This window comes from Aplidium turbinatum, chromosome 13 (genome assembly GCF_918807975.1).
Source record: "Aplidium turbinatum chromosome 13, kaAplTurb1.1, whole genome shotgun sequence".
NCBI classification, from domain to species: domain Eukaryota; kingdom Metazoa; phylum Chordata; class Ascidiacea; order Aplousobranchia; family Polyclinidae; genus Aplidium; species Aplidium turbinatum.
The window spans coordinates 18,466,611-18,487,725 of NC_137484.1; the positions used below are offsets into that span (position 1 = coordinate 18,466,611).

The 21,115-nt window shown below is 39.3% G+C and overlaps 1 protein-coding gene across 1 annotated transcript in view; it reads left to right on the forward strand.

Moving 5' to 3' along the window:
- LOC145781704 (aldo-keto reductase family 1 member B1-like) overlaps nucleotides 1-12,099 on the forward strand; it is a 36,434-nt gene extending 24,335 nt beyond the window's left edge. The window contains exons 5-8 of the mRNA XM_082593374.1: nucleotides 7,160-7,383; nucleotides 8,156-8,321; nucleotides 9,704-9,786; nucleotides 12,030-12,099. Of these exons, the coding sequence (XP_082449500.1) occupies nucleotides 7,160-7,383; nucleotides 8,156-8,321; nucleotides 9,704-9,786; nucleotides 12,030-12,099 (543 nt within the window). The remainder of the gene's footprint in view (nucleotides 1-7,159; nucleotides 7,384-8,155; nucleotides 8,322-9,703; nucleotides 9,787-12,029) is intronic.
- Nucleotides 12,100-21,115: the final 9,016 nt, after the last annotated feature.

Genomic DNA, 21,115 nt, shown 5'->3' on the forward strand with positions numbered 1-21,115 from the left:
CTGCTGCTTTAAGAAAGAAGGCTTTAAAACAACCTGAACTTCGTGATTTCCTTACTGACACCATGAAAGATCTTAAATCTAATGGCTATATTGAGCGTGCTGGTGAAGCAGGAAATGTCAAGGGATTTGAATGGTATTTACCATACTTTGTGACGTCACAATTAAAAAAGCGCATTGTTTACGATGGCAAGTCTGAATTTCGAGGAACTTGTGTTAATGATGTAATCTTTTCGGGTCCTGACTTGTTAAACCCTCTGGTAGATGTCTTGGCTAGATTTCGGCTTGGTAGATTTGGTCTCATGGCTGATGTGACTAAATGCTTCTTTCAAATAATGTTACCTGAGTCGCAAAGGGATTTGTTTCGTATATTGTGGTTTGAAGATGATGACCTTGAAAGTGGAAAGATTGTACCATTTCGTTTTTGTGTACACCCTTGGGGAATAAAGAGTAGCCCATATATCGCTTGCTTGGCTATAAAGAAAATGGTCGAGCAGAACCCCAGCGGTGCTGGTGAACTAACTCTCTGCAATATTGCAGATAATATGTACATGGATGATTTTATATTTTCGGCTGATAGCTTAGAGGAAGCTCAGCAAATCACTCATGAATCAATTGCTTTGTTTGATAGCCGTGGGTTTAAACTTGTTAAGTGGAGTGCTAACAAGGAGGCTATGATTGTCTTGTCAAATTTGGATAATGAGATGCTTTCACCTTTGATTCGTGACATTGACTTTCAGACTGAAAATATGACTTTGCCATCAGCGAAGACATTGGGTTGTGTGTGGCAAACCGAGTCTGACGAGATGCGTATCGCATGTTCCTTAAAGCCCTTAGCTAAACACACGCGCCGAAGTATGCTCAGTCAGCTTGGACAAAATTTTGATCCGCTAGGCTTTGGAGCGCCATTTTTTCTAAAAGCACGCCTTATACTTCAGCAATTGGCGATAGACAAGTTTGATTGGGACACCGAGGTCCCTGATAGCTTTGTTAAAGAGTGGGAGTCGTGGCTTCGCTCTTTGGACCTGCTTAAGGATTTTTCGTTACCGAGATGGTATTTTGCAAACTCTGGTGTGTGCAGTCCTGATGATATTGTTTCATATCAATTGCATGGGTTTAGTGATGCTTCGAATCAAGCTTTCTCTTCTGTTGTTTACTTACGTAGACTGGTTAACAGAGTTCCGAGTGTGTCTTTCGTTCTGGGTAAATCTACCATTGTTGTAAAAAATCAGTTTTCTTGGCCGATAGCTAGGAAAGAGCTTGTTGCCGCTTTAAATACAGCAAGACTCGTGAAGCAGGCCTACGAGGCATTGAAGATGCCCGACTGCAGTAAGTATTTTTGGTGTGATTCTCGGACTGTGTTGCAGTGGGTTAAGAACCCTGATTTACGTTTGAATAAGTTTATTACGCGTCGAGTTGAGCATATTTTATTGTTGTCTGGAGCCCAGGATTGGCGTTTTTGCCCTACCGATATGAACCCAGCTGATGTTGGCACAAGGCCAAATCTTATTACAAAGAAAGAGTTTCGAGAGTTGTGGTTAAATGGTTCTAGTCTTCTCTACAGTGGCGTTGACAGGGGGGTCTAGGTGGTACTTTTGGACCCGGGCCCGGAATATTTAGGGGGCCCGGATTTAAAAGATTCCCCGCGACTTCAAATATTATCAAGACCTTAAAAAGGAATTGCCATCAAAGGTTAAAACAGCCGTCAGATGGTGAAGTACCGGGCCTCCTTTCGGGTATAGTGATTTCCCTAACCACAATTTTTTTTTTCAAAAGCACGAAATATTTATGTTCACCCACTCTTTAATTCTGAATATATATATTTTTTTGGTGGTAATCACTTCTAGCTACTTGCATCTACATCACATGGCCGTAGGAGATGGGGGGCAGTCGCTCGCCCGCTGAAAAAAAAGTCCCAAGTTGGGGCAAAAATGTCCAGTTATTTGGGCAAATCAATCTTATCATAAGGTAAGCTTATTACTGATATTCACTAACATGTAGGCTGCATTTCTTCATGGGTAAGATTTAAAAGCCTACTGGGTACTGGTAACTTTATGAAGTTTTTTGTTTTTTCTCAATATCCTACTAATGTAGTTGATTATAAAAATCATTTGGGAAAAAATATCTAGTTATTTGGACAAATCAATTCTTACCATAAGTTTTCAACATTCTACCAGTTTACTAACTTTATTGTTTGTAGTGTTGCATTTTGTATAAAAAACATTTTGCTTTGAATGTAAAACAGAGTATCGACAATTTTGAAAACTTTTACATTTGGTACTAAAATTTGGGCAGAATGTTAAGTTTCGATTCAATATTTGCAGAAAATAATGCTTCGACAAGCTGAGATAAGCTTATTACAGATGTTCATTAGAATATCACACTAGCCTACATTCCTTCATTGGTAGAATTTTGAAACCTTGCTGGGTTCTGGTAAGCTCATGAAGTTTTTGTTTTTCTCTATATCCCACTAATGTAGGCCTAGTTGTTTGTAAAAATATTTGGGCAAAAACATCCAATTATTGGATAAGTCAATTTTACCATGAGTTATGCTGTGCTCGTAAAACTTGACTTAAATACTACAAAGATAGCTTATCATTTTTAGATATGGTCAAACAAAATAAGCATTTGTTATAAACTTTAATAATCAACAGTTGTGAGGTCACATATACCGAAATGGCCCGTTTCGGTGAGTCCGATTCGGTTAGTCCGATTCGGTGAGTCCGATCTCTTAACGGGGGATTTTTTATTTTTATTTTTTAAATTATCGGGTACCGTAGCCTAATTATCATTGCCGTTTTAGGGTTAGGGGTTACGGTTAGGGGTTAGAAGTTAAGAACTCACCGAATAGTAGCAGACCCCACATATACACCACTTTTGTGAGCATTGATCCCGGCCACTAACTATAGTTATGCACAAAGTGAAAAAGTATATTAAATGAAAACAACTTGTGAATTTTCCGGTATTTAATTTCATGTTTTTGTGAGCTATGGTTTAACTGTTTTCTATATTGAATGTTTTAGTATAAACTGCTGTTTGTCTTTGCCAGTTCCAGGGTTCATATGCTCAGCTATTTACTATCTATGACACAGTATTAAAGCAATAACAATCAAATATAAAGATACATGTTATGTTGCTTTGTCATCCAATTCATGCAGTTAATATACCAGGCAATGTAAACAGTGCTATTTTTGTGTCATGTTTTGGTAATGTGGTCTGTATTTTGTGGCAATGATTGAGTTTGAAGTTATTATCCGGGAGACTGGGAGTCATTTTTCTCAGTGCTTGTGATTTGAGTAGGCCTAGCTGCTTCATTGTGAAGTAAGAGTATCTTTGTAATGATCTTCTGAAAAAGCATTGACTATGATTTCATTGTCAATATTTTTGGTATCAAAATTAGTTTTGTTCAAAGGTGGAAGTTTGATGCACATAACATGGTAAATTTTCAAATTCTTTTCAGGTTGTAGGATTTTAAGCAGCATGGATTAAGTACCGTATGTAATGTTACTGGTTTGATAAGTAAACGGATTGTCATTTTAGTTTTTTTCAATGCAAATTTATAAACATTGAGTCTTTGGACTATCTTTGAATTGAAAAGATTGAGCTACTTTTGGTCAGGCCTTTTATTGAAGTTGGGCTGGAGATTTTCATATAATCTGGTGACATGAATATTCAGCAGTTATTGTTATCCAGTTATTGGTGAAGTCTCAGTTCAAATTTTTTTGAATCCAGTTAGGCTTAATATACCGTGCTGTATATTTTTTTGTGATACACAAGAATGTTTTAATTTGATGGTTTATTTAATTGGGACACAGACAGGTCTATGAACGTAACTTAAAGTAAGTTCAGCCTTGTTTTGCTGTTGTAGGTTTTTTCTTGTGTTTCGTACATGGCCAAGTTGATGACTCTCAGAGATTGTGAGTAATTTTGTATTTTTGAACATAATATACGCAAAGACAAAATTTGGGCAAATTGTGTTCGCCCCTCTAAAATGTTTTACTCTCCTACGGCTACTCTACTTTACAAAGAATTAATTTCAGCCGAAAACTCCAACAATTTTAAACATATCAACGAAGATCGTGATTGAGAGCAAGGATTTTGCAGTTTATGAAGAAATCCCTAATGCGTAATTGCACAGTTGGGGAAATTCGTGGATACGGTACAACAAATCTTTGAGAAGATATAAATGATATTCCTCTTAATTTTCTACTTTGAACGGCATGTGTCATCCTCATTTTTACAGCACATCAATAAAAGTTTGTACACAACCTTTATATTTATAATATTGTCGATGAAGGGGGCCCGAAAAATAAATTGGTACCGGGCCCGAGAAATCCTGTCAACGGCCCTGCTTCTCTATCAGTGTGAAGAAATTCCATCTGTAGAAAACCCCACTCCAGTACCTGTCCATAGCCTATATCTTCGTGACGAAGAGGGGTCGCTTGACGTTGGACAGGGTGGCCTTCACAGATTGATCGAGGCCGCACCTTCTTTGTATGTTATGAAAAAGAGAATCGCTTATTTGGTTGCTTTTGTTGAATTTTTGTGCTGTAAAACGAAAAAGCGTAGCTTTATGAAGCCAAAACTGGACGCCTCTTATCTTAATAGAGCCTTAGACTTAACTGTGAAGTTTGTTCAGAAAAGCGTGTATGGCGATGTGTTACATTTAATGACCAAACGATCGCCGGATGCACTTGAGGAAGTGATAAAGCGGGGTAGTGTTGGCGCTTCGCAACGTGAGAAGAAACGCTTGAAAGAATTGCGTTCACTTAAAAAGTACAGACCTTGTGTAGATGATGCTGGTGTAATCCGCATTGAAGGGCGCTTAAGTAATTCTCCCGAGATTTCTCTAGAAGCAAAGCATCCGATTGTTTTGCCTTCGAAACACCCCTTCACTAGGCTTGTTGTACTGTCGCATCATAATCGAAATGCGCACTGTGGAGTACAGCACACTTTGTTGTCTACGCGACAGAAGTTTTGGATCGCTAATGGTAATGCTTCCGTGAAGAGGTATCTTAATGATTGTGGTGTATGTGCGATTGAGAAAGCTCGGCCTATAAGGCAGCTCATGTCTGATTTACCTTTGTCTCGCACAACTGCCCATAGGAAACCCTTTTTTGATTGCGGCTTGGACTATCTTGGACCACTGACCTTTGTTGAAGGTAGGAGTCACAAAAAAGCTTGGGGACTCTTATTCACATGTATGGCATCTCGCGCTATTCATGTTGAGCTGGTTACGTCATTGTCGCTGAGTGAATTTTTACTTGCCTTTACAAGGTTTACAGATTTACGTGGGCAGGTTAATGCTATCTATTCCGATAATGGAAGTATCTTTCAGGCAGCATCTAAGAAGTTACCCGAGTTGATAGAATCAGCTGAATTTCACAACGCCCTGAGACAGAGAGAGATAAACTGGGTATTTATACCTCCATATGCTCCGGCGCAAGGTGGCGCCTGGGAAGCAATGGTAAAACAATTTAAAATTGCATTTTTTCACATTTTGGACTCTTCAATACGTAAGCCCAGTTTTATTGAACTGCTTACGTACACCAGTAGTGCCGTTCGGATCGTGAACGAACGCCCTTTGGTACCTTTGAGTGACGACCCTAGGGATTTTACTGTCATCACCCCTGCCTCACTTTTGACCCCATACTTAGACCCATACTGTGCTGTTGGGCAACCACATGATCGTGACCAATTAAGAAGGGATTATCGGTTCAATTTGTCACTTTCTCAGCAGTTTTGGAGTAAATGGATCGATTTTTACTTGCCAGGTCTTCAGGGCCGGAAAAAATGGCTAAAAATGGCCGAGAATTTGGAGCCTGGTCAACTTGTAGTGGTAGGTTCTCTCCAAGACATTGGTAAACGTGGGAAGTATCAACTTGGGAGGGTGCATGAGGTAGTTCCACAAATTAGGAAAGGGAAGCCTGTGGTTCGTAGAGCCAAAGTTGCCGTCTGCAACTATGATGAGAGTACGGGGAAAGTGAAAGTAGACTACGTGTTGAGGGATATTTCGTGCCTCGCCCCCGTAAAGAACACCTAAGTGTTAGGGTTTGAGCCTGGTTTTGTCTGCGGTGGCCGATACTTGTCTGAGCCCGGAACAGTCGGTTATTATCGCAACTATTGTATATAGCGTCATTTAGCGTGTACCTATGGTACCAATTTCATGTATCGTCGTGTTTATTCTTATTGCTGTTCATTCTTTGCATGCCCTTTGTATTTGCGTATTAACTTAAACGTGAGTGATTCAAAAAATTTGTGTATCGTGTGTTTTATTCATTGGCTCACGATTGTCCTTCAATTCTTTTTTAGTTATGCCATGTTAGACTGTCATAACTAGGGGCCGCTATGTTACGGCCAATCTCTGTACAAATCAAACGTCATATAAAACCGTTCAAGTCTACTGAATATTACGTCATGGAAGTTGCTAGAAAATGTGCCAAAATTGCACCATCGTTCATAGACTTGTGTCAAACTTGTTTGGACTTGTTTGGGCCTGTTTAAACAGGAAATATTACATCAGCTTTAAACACCTGTTGGAATGACTTCATAATTGTCTTTCATTTATTGCGTCACAGTTACTTTCTACGTGAATTTGAGATATTGATATCTATTCTGGTCATTCGTAAAATGATTGTTTGAAAGTTGGCCGCACATTTAACTGTTGGCTTAGTGCTTGCTAGCTGGACAAAAGTTCCGTCTTTTATCCAAGTAATCTGTTGTGTAGTGACAGTTTAAGTGGTGTAGGCGTTGCACCCCCTCGTTTTCGGTAGCCTCGGGCTAATTTTACAGGAATACACTGTTTGAAAAGAAGTTCAAGTGTGTGTTTCTTCGGTCATTATATACAGACGAACGGATTCGGGAACTTTATGTTAAAATTTTCCCAAGAAGAGATTATGGTTTACCGCTGTGACCAACAATTCAAAATTGGAACATCTTCGCGGGCCGCATTTGGCCCGCGGGCCGCACGTTGCACACCCCTGGAATAGAGCGTTGTCAAACCGTTGTCACTGTGATACGACAACCAATCTTCCAACACCAACCTTCAACTGTGACACGACAAAAGAAGAAATGAGTCATGCAACTCCATAGTTCATATTCTTTTGTTTTAGCAGCGTCTTGACAAAGACTTATTTTGTAAGTAAAAAAGTCGTGTTTTTAGGCCATGGAGGAATTGCAAAAAGAAGGCCTGGTTCGAGACATTGGCGTTTCCAATTTCAATCAATATCAACTGACTCGCATTATGAAAGTATGTTCAGTCAAGCCAGTGATGAATCAAATAGAAGTTCATCCATATCTTGTCCAAGAAGATCTTATCAATTTTTGCAAAGCGAATGACATTGTTGTGACTGCTTACAGCCCTCTTGGTTCGCCAGATCGTCCTTGGTAAGAGGCATTAGTGTACGTTTTCAAGCAGACAAGAAGTGAATCTTTGTGTCTACCCAAAAATAAGTGACTTGCTGAGACCAGTCTCCTGCTCTTGATAGTTTGTGACTGACTTTCTTCCGAGTGTCGTGCCAGGTGCTTTCACTAGTCGACTGCCCCGATAGGGCACTGTAAAACTTTCAAGCCGGCTACTATTTTTGAGTAGTGATTACTACTATTTTTGCATATATAGTTTAGGTTAGGCTCATGGCGATCTATACTACTGGCCATCCCAACGTGGCAACAGCCAAATAATGTGGGTAGGGGCCTATACGAAAATTCAATTTACCAACTGAGACAAGTGTTACAACATATAATCAGCAATTTTTATTGGTCAAGTAATGTTTTTGAGCCTAAAAATTGTAAATACAGTGCCAAAAGGTAATTAAGATGTAGTAATATTATTAAATAAGTGGCAAGAAAGCAGGACAATAGCTACATGTTAAGAATACAATGAGAATCAAAATATCAACAGAATCAAGGTACATGAAATCAAGAGTGACCCAACTTTCAAAACACTCAGTATGTTAAAAAATTCGTTTTCTAATCCATAAGTATTTGTTTGTTAGTAATAAATCATGCAAAGACGCCTTTTTACGCCTAATATCTGTTAGGTGCCAAAACTTAATAGGCCCCCACATTATTTGGCTGTTGCCACGTTGGGATGGCCAGTAGTATAGATCGCCATGGTTAGGCTACAATAAAGCATAATTTAACATCATTTTTATATTAGGGCAAAAAAAGAAGAACCAGTGGTTCTTGAGAATCCTAAGATCATTGAAATAGCGAAGAAAATCGGCAAAACCCCAGCTCAAGTTGTTTTGAGATTCCCCATTGAAAGAGGACTGGTTGTCATTCCTAAAAGTGTCATACCAAGCAGGATCCGGTCGAACTTTCAGGTATGTTGGAAATAGTCAATACAGTTTTATTGATCTACGTTTGGTTGAAGCCATTTCGATGGTTAGGCAAGAGCTTGTTGACTTGGTATTTCAAGTAGATGTTTTGAACTATTGTACAGTAGGCCAACAAAAAAAAATTGGCACAAAAGGTGAGAGTCATTTATAGAGTATTTCAGGGCCCCTGATTCCAAAAATGCACTTTGTTTTTTCGTATTGGCTCTAGTTTTTGAACAATGAAAATATTTTTGAAATCATTATTCAAAAGCTTTAATTGGCACATTACTTATGTTCAGCCCTGCTTACCATTATGATGTCATAATTGTACTTGTCTAGTTTAATTGGTTGATGTTGTACGAAACTTCAAAATGCAAGCAAGGGTTGAAATTTGAAATGAACTGTGATTATTGTGATGGAGACATGAATATTCAATGAAAACAGTTGTGAATCAGTACCTCACAAGAAAAATAGTCCGAAAGTCATGTGTTTATGAATGCAACTTTATATTGAAAAGTTGGGCCTACTGAAATGGATACTTGTTCAAATGAAAGTTTATTCTAAGCCTTTGCTAAGACCAAGTCTTTGCTGCAAAAAGTTTTTTTTGATCCATAGCAGTGGTTCAACATAGCAGTGATCCGCGAGAAAGCATGTGGGGGTCCGTGATTACATTGATGAATTTTTGAAGAAAAAAAAAAACGATAAGCGATCTTTTTACTTTTATTTCTCTCATTAAATTTGCTTATGTTGAAAAAATTTCGGCATGGCACTTTGGGTCACCTTAAATTCAAATACTGCTGACCTGACATTTCTTAAACAATTCATTCATTTTCTTATTTGAACAACTGTTTAACCTGATATTTGCCGCAGGAGTCATAGCGGCAATGCAATATGACACAATACAGTAGTTGAGTAGCATAATTATTTCAATAGTCAATAGTATTAAATGATATGAGATGTTCTACTGGTGCAAATTAAGCTAAACTATCACAAGATGTATACAGTGACAATCTGCTTTTATTCCGACGTTTCGTCAATCAGACACGACTGACTTCTTCAGGGGGCTAGACCAGGTAGTGACTACCTGTCTAGCATGGCAAAACACAGGACATATTGCTGAACATCTCATAGAACATCTCATATCATTCAATTTAATGCCTGGTGAACAGCCTCATTCAATTTTCAGTCAATAGTATGTTAATTGAGTTTCAGGCAAAATTTAGGTAGGGGTACCATAAAAATATTCAACTTGTCAATCTGGACCTTTGTTAAGATTAGTTGAGTAACCCTGCCATATAGTGTCAATCAACATACTGAGGTTCTTCGTTTGGTCCTTTGGATTCGCAGCAGTCTGTTGTGAAATGACATTGTTTTTGAATTTCCTGCAGGTACTCGACTTCAATTTGTCCAAAGAAGACATGAACACAATTCTTGGACTCAATCTCAATTTTAGAGCTTGTGCCAAGAGTATGTAAGTGTGAACTGTTGCAATAGCGGTGTGAAGTAACTTTATGTACACTTGTTTGTTGCGGTAACTTCATATTGCTTTGTTTTCGGCAAGCATAGCGCTTGAACTATGGGTGGGCAAATATTTTGATTCAAAGGCAAAATATTTTTCTAAATTTGACAAGCGGGTCATGTGAGTGTATACTGTACAAAGAGTGGTTATCTAGCCAGGTAAACATCATTGATTTAACTAGCTAGCTACAATAAGCTTATTAGTATGTGTAGCGCTGACTTTGCATTTCTACATAATCACAACTCCGTTTGATATTGGTAGACCTGCAGCTCAGTGCTGCCAGATACCGCCGCCAAATGAATTTCCCCAGAATCGCTTCGTAAATTCTCGAAATTGCAATTACACAGTGATCAAACCAAGTGTAGAGAAATATTCATTGAAATAACAGTACATCCGAACAGGAAAAAATTTCCACATACAAAGAAAAGTATAAACAAAATGTACTCTTATTTTTCAATAACTATCAGGCAGTGGCGGATCTACCGGGTGGGCCTGATTGGTACAGGCTCACCCAGATTGACAGTGGGCCCACCCAAAATCAGAATCTTAAAAAAAAAAAATATTAACGTTTAATACTAGAACAACCATAAACAATTTACACAAAGCTACATTTTGTAACTTTCCGCGAGGATTTGAAAGGTGACTTTGGTGACGTGCTCAAACTAACAGAAAAACTGATGGTAAAACATGAGGTAACTAGCTGGGACGTGGTTGCTTCTCGTGAACGCAAGCTACCTTCGAAGTTTTACAAGTCTATTGTCACCACTATTGTCACCACCTCAGGAATCTCTCCTGCAACTAAAGTCAACACCCCTTTGTGCCAGCTGCTGTTGAATTACTACATCCATTCAGCGATCATGCCATCAGCGCAGCACACTTCATGGAAGACACTTGGAATGCAGCGTGGTGCGCCACCGACACCAAACTACATGGTTTTATACCCCACCCGGTGGCGCGCCTCCCTGGTATGGACCTGCCTCGGCCGACTTGGGTCAAGCTCAACATAATCCGAACCGGAGTCGGTCGCTTCCATTCCAACATGCACATCCATTCCCTCATCGGCCTGCGAATGCGGCGCGGAGGAACAAACTGCTGACCATGTCGTTCTCGAATGCCCCATCTACAAGGCACCAAATGGAACGCATAGTATAGCAACGCTGGACGAAGCTACACTCACCTGGCTCTCCACCACCTGCCCTGAAAGTTGATTTGATCTAGTCTCAAACAAAAGAAGAAAGAAGACAATGCTGGGAAAAACGTCGGCTGTCAAGAGCAATGAGAATTTAAGGGCACTGTGGAACTGTATTCTTGACAGACAGATCACGGAGCTAAGCTGCCGCTTTATCGACAACACGTAGGCCTATGGATTAATCAGGGCAGCGGCCTCTTTCGCACCTGGATCTATCACTGTGCACGTGTGCACTGTATGGCATTCAGATCGCAGATGCTTAACATACTGTATTCATTCAACACATTAAACGGAAAATAGATCGGGAAAACTTTTCTACCTTGATGAAAGTACTGGACAGCTGCCCTGCTGTCATTTTCTCGAACATGAACAGTGTTTTAAGGACCATCATAACACTGCCTTCCACGTCCTGCATCGTTGAGAGACTTTTCTCCGCAACAAACAGGATTCAAACGCGCTTGAAATCATCCATGCTAACTGGACGCCTTAACAACTTGACACTTTTGAAAAACAACTCATTGACAGTTCGGATTATGATGACATAATCAACTTTTTAACTCGAAACCTAGGAGACTCCGTCTTGTGTAAAAGCTTCGGTAAGTGGTAACACTACGTTTTTGTATGCTGGCACGCCGTGGCATTATTGGTAAAGGCCCACCACGATATTTCCTAGGCCCACCCATAAATTACGTTCTGAATCCGCCACTGCTATCAGGCCGGTCGTAGTTTACCTTTTTCTGATTACTGCTGCTGATATTGTAGAGCACAGTGTAGGAAAGTGTCGGCTGACTTCAGCTTGACCAGTGCCTCCCAGCCTTTTTAGATGTACGAACCTCTTTTAAGGATAACTCCAAGTAAAAATCTCCTACATTTGATTTAAATGTATAAACTTTAGCGCTTCTTTAATTCCTAAGGGGTCCGTGAACCTTAAGTTAGGAACACTGAGCTTGGCGTTGTCCAGCCGATATAAGGCTTGAACCACATTGGCTTAAATGTTTTCTTGCAGGTCTATCAATCACAAGCATTACCCCTTTCAAGATAACTACTCTGAAAAGCAGACATCTCAACGACTATAGCCTAATCAACCCACTATGATTAGCTTACTGTATATTTGTCATAACCAGCGATTTCTTCGGTTTATTAATTCAACATGTTGCTGCTAACGTAATATTCATTACCGTATAGCGTGAGATCTACCTCTCTATTCTGTGGGCAGACGACATATTTTTCATTTGTGTGCTTCACCCAGTAACCATTTGCTTTGCGTCACAGCCTCAAGTTTTAAGGTTGACTAAAACATTTAACTCGTGATAAAAAAAAGTATTTCGTTTAGCACTCGTAGACTAAGCCAATGTATGTAATAGTCCTGAATGTCACTGACATTGTCGATTCCTTTAACTAACTGATTGGGCCCATACGTGTAAAAATTCTCTGCATTCTGTACTCTGTACTACAATTTGCACTCTGTAAAGGGCTGAAGTATTGTATGACACAATTGTCTTTTCTTACCTATCAGAATTATCGTGTGAATACATAACCTCAAGTAGTCAAGTCTGATATTGTCGCTCAAACTGTTCTTCATGGAATAAATGGTTGGTTGATTATTATCAGTTGCACTCAGAGGTGGGCAGTAGCGCGCTACTATTTGTAGCGGTAGCGGCGCTACCTTTTAGTTGGAGTAGCGGCTGCAGTAGCGGCTCTATTTTTTCCCAAAGTAGAGGTAGCGAGAGAGGCGTTACTTTTTTCAGTCGCACTCACGCTACCCGCTACTTTTTAATTTAAAGTGAAAAATTACTCGTTTTTTTGGCAACACTGGCGTGGTCAAGCAGCTATATAATCGGTTTGGTTGCAAAGTTTCGGTCTTTTCTAGTTGACGTCAACTTCTTTGGCGAATATCTTTGTGTGATGAAGCCTATCTGCCAGGCTTTAGACATTCTCCAGGGTAAGTCCAAGGCGTATTAAGAAGTCTTGCTCCCAACCATTACAATTTGCGCGAAGAAGTTGACCGAGATCAGTGATCTTGTGACCTGTGAGGGGTTGAGAGTGAAAGTCCTTGAAGGGGGTGAAGAAACGATTTAACAAGTGCTTCATCGACATGAAATGCGTTATGGCATCATGTCTTCATCCCTCCTTCAAGACGTCGTGGCTACAATTTCTGCACTACGTTTCCACGGATGATGCTGACGCACTGCGAGAAATCATACCAGATGTAATTCGACTGTTGCGGGAGACATCAAGCCAGGTTGATACTGAGAAAAGTGACACTAACACCAGTCATGACTCCGAGGATGATTTTTTGTTGTGTTGGCGCCAGCCCGTGAAACGTCGGTGCAGAAGGAAACAACAATTGTGAACGCCTGTTTTTCGGACAGGAGCAAGTCTTTGAGCTTTTCGAATACCGAGGTTAAACATTTGTTCATGAAATACAACACCCCTATTCCTTCTAGTGCTGCGGTGGAGAGACTTTTCTCTGTTGGAAAAGATGTGCTTAAGCGAAAGCGGGCAGGACTTATAATGACTCTCATTTTGAAATGCTCGTGTTTTTGAAAGATGCGTGATAATAAACTTTCCTTAGAATGTGTTTTCTATAACGACTTTAAAATGACAGCGTAAACCAGTGGTTCTCAACGGGGGCGGTACCGCCCCCGGGGGGCGTTTTGATTTTGCAGGGGGGGCGGTATGATTACCTCGGCTTAAGGGGGGGCGTTTTGATTATTAGGGGCATGGCTGCCTAAAGATACGGCCAGATTTGTCACATTTTGAAGAAATTTCCAGATTTGGTCAACTTTGGACGACTGCTGAAATGAAGTTTTTTTTAAATTGTATTTTTTCTCCTTCTTTACTGTTTTCCCCAGATGACACAATAGGTTTTAACATCATCAGATGTTGAAAAACAAAGACAATTTGATTTAGAAGATTTTAATCAGACTGTTAATTTTTCAATAACAGTCTAATTGAGCGTTTTTCAATTTATTTTTTCTCATTTGCATTTCAAAAAATGTCAGTCAAACACTAGCATTAGCGGTATTTAAAATCTGCAAAATGTGACAAATCAGGCGCATCTCCAGGTGGCCATGTTAGGGGGCATTCTAATTTACCGACCAGCGTAACGATTTTGCCGCATCATTGTCTGGATAATCTATAGGCCTACATGCTCGCACGATAGCCAACAATTTCTCTTACACCATCGTCGTAGCCTATTTGATTGATCAACCGTTTTGTTTACAAACGCTATCAATTTAAAATTTAATTTCAGTAATTGTTCAGTATATCACAAAATCTAGTGAGTTCCATTATGACGTAACCACTACTACCAGTATACTGTTTTCATGCTCGCAAATATATATTAGCTTTTCGTAATTAATCGTTTTTGTTGGGGGGCGGTAAAATTTCGCCAGTTTATAAAGGGGGCGTTGGACCAAAAAAGGTTGAGAAACACTGGTGTAAACGAATGATAACATTCGTTTTCAAGGTCATTTTTACATCACTAGGGACTGGAGTGTTTCCTAGTGTCATTTTAGACAAAAGTAGCGGTAGCGCGCGCTACTTTGGTCCGGGTAGCGGTAGCGGGTAGCGCGCTACTTTTGTAAATTGGAAGCGGTAGCGCGCGCTACTTTAAAAGTAGCCGGTGCCCACCTTTGGTTGCACTGTATGCAAAATAATTGTATCGTGTTTGACCACTGGAACTATGAGAACCACTGGAGCAAACTTGATACAAACGTTATGCGAGCTTAAATCAACAATATCGATAATATTACATGGTAAATGTTTATTGGTTGCTGCGAAAAAGATGTAGCCTACGATACATCAAAACAATGTACAGTAAAACTATTAAATGATAATCGCATCACAGCAGCGAAGTGAACATTTAAGGTCTTCAAATCAAGTAGCCACCCCTAAACTCATCAATGATTATATTGTATTGTTTATTAAAAATAATAAATATAGCAAATGTTCACGAAGAGTAAAAAATGTGTTGTTTCGCTCTTACTGTACATCTCTTTATGCTTGTCAACTTTGGCACAATTATCGCTGTTCTACGATCAATCGGATTAGAATTGCTTATAATGACTCATTTCGCATTCTACACAATATGCCTCGCTTTACTAGTGCACGTAAATGTCAAGTTAATGCAAATGTTATAACTTTTGATGTTCTATTGCGGAAAACAGTTTATGCCTTTGTGCAACGTTGTTACAAATCTCTCAATTCTCTTTTGATAGCATTAATGTCCTCAGACGCTTTCTATAAAACGACATTTTTTAAGCACTACAATGATTTGTTGCACATGTCATCCAAGTGACTCCTCACGTCTTGTCTTTTTGTGTTTTTTTGTGTTTTTGTTTTAATATGGACAACCTTTTCTGATGCAAATAAATAATAATAATTATTGTAATTATTGTAGCCTATATTAATACAATAATTATTTGTATATTATTATTGTAATTATTGTATAATAATTATTATATTGTTTATTATTGTATTATGTTGTTTATTATTGTAATTGGCTAATTGAGACAAGTAAATAAAAGTAAAGAACAATGAAGCTGTCCAAGATAAGAAATTTAGGTAGGCCAACGGAGCCTGTTAGAATTACAAGTCTGATCAGTGATTTGGTGTCCCTAGTAATTTAATATGTAGGCTACAAAAAGAAAATTATTGACACATTTTAAAAGTTGTGAAAGAGGGCTTGCAAATTTCAACTGGTATATTATTCCAAATTTTTGCTCCAGACTATTTTATACTGTAGAGTGTTGAACCTAGTTTAGTGGTTGTGTATCGATAATAATAGTAATCAAGGATGGTCGAGTTTCGAGTAAGTTAGTAAAGTTCTAAATTTCGTTACATTTTTTTTAAGTAGGCCTAATTTTGAAAGGTGCCGGGTAATAAATTGAAACTAACTTGGTAGGGGAGACAGGCGAGAAATGTTACAAGGGAGTTAAACCGCTTGATTTAAGTTAAATTCTTCATTGCGTCATGTCGCGCAATCTGAGAAAAAACAAGAAGTAGTAGTAGTCCAGTTTTAATCCGGTGATGTTACCGAGGGTGGCCGGATTCACCTCCAAGTTCCGCAATCGCCTTCACACCCTGCCTCCACATCGATCTGTCTAGGCGCGTCCTCTTTTGTCAAACCTACCTTGCTGCTTTCCTCCTCAACTTGTCTTTCCACGTTCTCTTAGGCCTTCCTTGTCTCCAGCGCTCTTCTCAAAACATGCCCATGCCACCTTACTCCATTCGCTTTCGCCAACAGTCTCATTTCACCCAAGCAAGTTCTTCGGTATTTTTTTTTGTCCATCAGCTTCACACCACACATTGCTCTCACCATCGCTCTCTCAGTTGTTCTTAAAATCGCCAATTAGTTTTCCCGCAAGCACCATGTCTCACTTCCGTACAGCATTGCAGATCTCACACAACTAGTATAAATTCTTCCTCTGATTTTCAATGGAAATTTTCTACCACACAACAATTACTCTCGACGCTCTCTGAATTTCACCCAACTACACCTTACTCTTGCTGTCACTGCCGCTTCACAACCACCACTGGCATTCAATCTATCTTCTAGATAGCAAAAGGCATCACTGATTCAACTTAGTCATTCATCTTTTCAACAGGACCAACTATTCCTTCTTCGATCTTCTTGCATCTTTCACATTCAAAATCATCTCCGGATCTGCATGCCACTCTCCATCTTTTCACATCTTCCATGCACCCACTTAACAGAATTTGCCATCACTTTTCTTCCACATACACCACATGGGTCAATTTTGCTCATTGTGATTTCCTCTTCCGTTCCACTTATTACGACCTCTGTCTTTTTTATATTGACACGCATAGGCTACCTTTGCATTGAAGCGACTCCTTCCACTTCTCAAATTTCTCTCTCAGATCTTCCATTGTGTCACTCAACAAAATCAAACCATCCGCGTATGGTATCTCCATCAATGAATCTTCGCTTACACATGAGGTGAGCTCTTTTTAAAAAGTTGTGAGGTTGAGAAAATTGTTCTGAAGTGTTATTTGAAAAAGTTGGTTGGTTGGTTTTGAATCTTTATCCTCGGACTGACAAAGCCATGATTGGTTATTTCTGGTACTGTAATTTCACATAGGCCTAATATATTTAATAACAAAGAATGATAAAAGTAAGCACGAAGACAGCACACTTCTAACAGTATTCATTTCATGCGCCAGGCATAATATGTTGTTTATTATGTTTATTCGTTTATTATGTTGTTTTTTATGTTCATCGACAACCATTTGCTTATGATTCTGCAACAGCAGAACAGTCCATACTTGGTTGACATTATCGAGGTTCAAAAAAGAAACCTCATTACAACAAATCTTCAAACGTTTTGATGCCAACAAATTGAAAGTTATCCTCTTATTACAAAAGTTGCCCTTGAAGTTCTCATGCCATTCGTAACTATTTATTTATGTGAGCTTGCGTTTTCTATTCTTGTGAATGTTAAAACAGAAAAACGAAACCGGCTTGCATACGAAAGTGACATGAGAATTGCTGATTTTGAGACAAAGCCTCGAGTCTCACTATTGGTCTCAGGAAAAGAACAACAGAAGTCTTATTACTAAATGTGGTAGATTCTTGTTTTTGCGATTCGGCGAAAATTTGGGGTTTAACGAAACCTTGCAGATTAGAGTAAGGGTTCGGCAGGTTAGTAAAGGTTAAGAACCACTGACCTAATCGGAGTAGCCTGATTGTCTAAGAGAGGGCTTCTCAAGAGTTTTCTTTATTGTGCGATCCTATTTCAACGATTAACTTTCTATTCGATTCTATGGTGGGCACTGGGCAGCTTAGCTTGCAGTGTAAATCCACTTTTTTGTTTGGTGACCCTATAATCAGTGATGGGCATTATCGGCGATAATTATCGGCGATAAATTTTTATCGCTTATCGTTATCGCTCAATTATTTTTTCAGTTATCGTTTATCGTTATCGCCAAAGGCAATATTTGATTATCGCCGATAAATTTTATTTCGGATCAACACGCAAGTGAAAAGACCATGAAAAGTAATATTTTTACTAGCCACCTTATAGTTACTGAAACTAAAATTGAAACCAGTTCTTCTTCAGTGCCTGAAGTGTCTGTGCACAGGTCGTTGTCAGGGAAGGCGGCAGCGACGGCCCTGACAACACAATAATTTTTAGAGTTGCAAATTGCAATGCAATGAAATGCATGCAACAATTCTCTTGTTGTTTTGCTGCAATCGGCAATCGCGAGTGAATTTTACAATTAAAACGTAAGCGCACAGGTGTCACAGCTTCCTTTGAAGCGAAGCGAAAGAAATTGGCAAGTGGTTTGTGAAAGTGTCGCAATACGAGATCGCTTTCAAGTAAGCATTGCAGCAGAAAGAGAACTCTGATTGCAGCATCGTGCATCTTACCGCACTTTTCAAGATCACCACGACTCTGGAGAGTGGGATTTTATTGCATAGGCTTAGATTAGGGGCGTAGCAAGTTAAAAGTTGTTCCTGTTTAAAGTTAAAGAGAATTAGCCATGCAGTAAGTATGAAGTAGATAGGCTATGCATGACCAGTGCCGGTCTTTGAGGTGTGCGAACCGTGCGATCGCACAGGGCCCGCAAATTAGGTGGCCCGCAATCTACTCAGAAAATGCAGTAATTTTTGTCATTTCCAATGGAAAATGCAACAAATGAATTCAACGAAGGAATTAGCAACAAGAAAACATAGAAAAACAACCTATTTCGTCCCCTGAACATTTCGTACCCTGAAAAGATCGAGAAAAAAAACAACTTTTAGCCGAAATCGTTGATCGGAGTTGCCGCAAACATTTCAAAATTTCTCTCGATCTTTTCAGGGGACGAAATAGGTCAAAATTCGATTTTGTTGACAGCGGACAAACTTGTCCAGCCTGAGCAGCTATCTCGGCAGACAAATTAAGTCTCACGGCGGACTCACGAGATTTAACTTCGATCGTCATGCTTAATCACTTTATGTCGATAATTCTTCACTCTGAAAGGCCTTCATCAGACCAGACCATTGAAGAGTCAAACCGCCCTGTAGCTGCCCAATACATAACTGATTAACTTCCACAGAACGAGGTCGTGTGGTTTCTTGCGTCACAATGTTCTGGGCAGGAGTAGGAAAACTTCTGCACTAACGTTACTGTTTTCTGCTGTGCAAAGTTTCACTAGGCTTTTATCTTTAGGTTTATTTTTGTGTGTCATGTGAGCGAAAGTGATGGAGAGCAAGTACTGTAGGTTCATCGCATTCATTCTCACTTATAAAATTTTTCCTGGGCCTTTTTTTTCTTACTGTAATACCAAAACTTAGCCTACTCGTATAATTTAATTTTGTAACCAACCTTGCTTTATCAATATTACTCGGAGATCAAAGCCAGACATTGTGATGTTACACTTGAACTAGGTGTAATAGAAGAAGTAGGCTAGGTAGGCTACTCCCATCCATTCTTAGCGAAGAATTCACCATTATAATGCTGATTCCATGTCATCAAACGTTGAAGCAACCTAAAAATCTAAAGCTTTTCTGCTTAAATGGAAGCTAAGGGATAGAGTAACTTATTAACATTTTCTAGATGCGCCCTAGAATGTGCTGGAAATTATATTCTCTCAACAATTGTTCGTGCAATGCAATCACATCAGGGTTAAAAATGTTTAAGGATTCAACCTATTTCTTACCAGGGTTAGGGTACGAAATCGAGGTGCGAATTGTTCAGGGGACGAAATAGGTTGCATCCAGACTCAACAAAGAGACATAGCTTTATTTCCGAAAAATGCCAAAGAAAACATGATCTTATCCTTTTGCTATGCCACCAGACAGCACCATTTTACAGTAATATTCATACCCAAATTTTTGTTGAACATGCTCTCAGAATGCCCCAAATTCAAAGTAATTTTTTAAAATTTTCTGGGGGAGGCCCCCCAGACCCTCCGCCGTTAAGTGTAGCCTTCGGCAAACACACCGCCAGTCAAACTACCCCCCTTTCGGCTTCGCTCGCCGACAGTCAAACTACCCCCCTTTCAAAATACCTAGCTACGTTACTGAATTGGATCATTGTCATTGGGGCCCGCAAAGTATATTCTGCACAGGGCCCGAAATACCCTAAGACCGGCACTGGCATGACCGTCGAGTAAAGATGCAAGAACAATACAGTAGGCCTATAGTTCAGTGCTCTCGCCAAAGCGAAAAAGTAGGGGGAGGGTGGCACCTGCCCAAAGTGAGAGAGCACCAAAATGTTAACCTAATGAACAAGTCATAAAAAAGCCGGTCACGTAATAAACGCCATAAGTTTTCGTGGGGCAACAATATTATGAATGCTGAATGGTAATTTTGCAAATCAGAGTTAACAAATAACTAATCAACATAATAAGAAATCGGTTTATAAGGAGAGGCCACAGAGACAAAAACGTAACAAATAATAGCCTAGTGAGTTTAAATGAAAAATCATTTAAAATTCAGCCAGAGAACTGGGGAAGCGTTGCAAACACACGCAGTGGAATCAGAGGATCGGAAGCTCATTGAGTTTATCAGAAAGTTTTTGGCATTAAATCGCTAATTTTAACATTGAAAAATCCGATATTGTTGTTCCGACATTAATTTCGTTTGATTTTGCGTTTTTTGGAATTTTTTTAATTATTGCTGACTTTGCTGTAAACAGCCCTGCAGAAAGCAAAATGCAAAGTTTTGAATTTTTTATGGTATTTTCATTTGATTTAATTATTTTGCCTACTGCACGTAAGCGGCAGTGTCACTCAATTGATAAAAGCATCCAACTGGTATCTGAAGGAATAATTATAAGCACGGCGGTTACCTTAGTGGTTTGATTCTGGATAAAGATTTGTCCATTCACAGTATATTATGTTCGATTTTTCGTCATGTTAATGAAAACAGTTTGTGCTGCATGGGATGGGGCAACGCTATAATCAAGAAAAAAAATCGTTATCGGACATTATCGGCGATAATTTTATCGTTATCGCTTAATTTTTTTTGATTTATCGTTATTGCTTTAGGCATTTTTCGTTTATAGATTAACTGAAAAATGAGTTATCGCGCCCAACACCGCCTATAATGACACTTGCAACTCAATTTGAGAAGCCCAA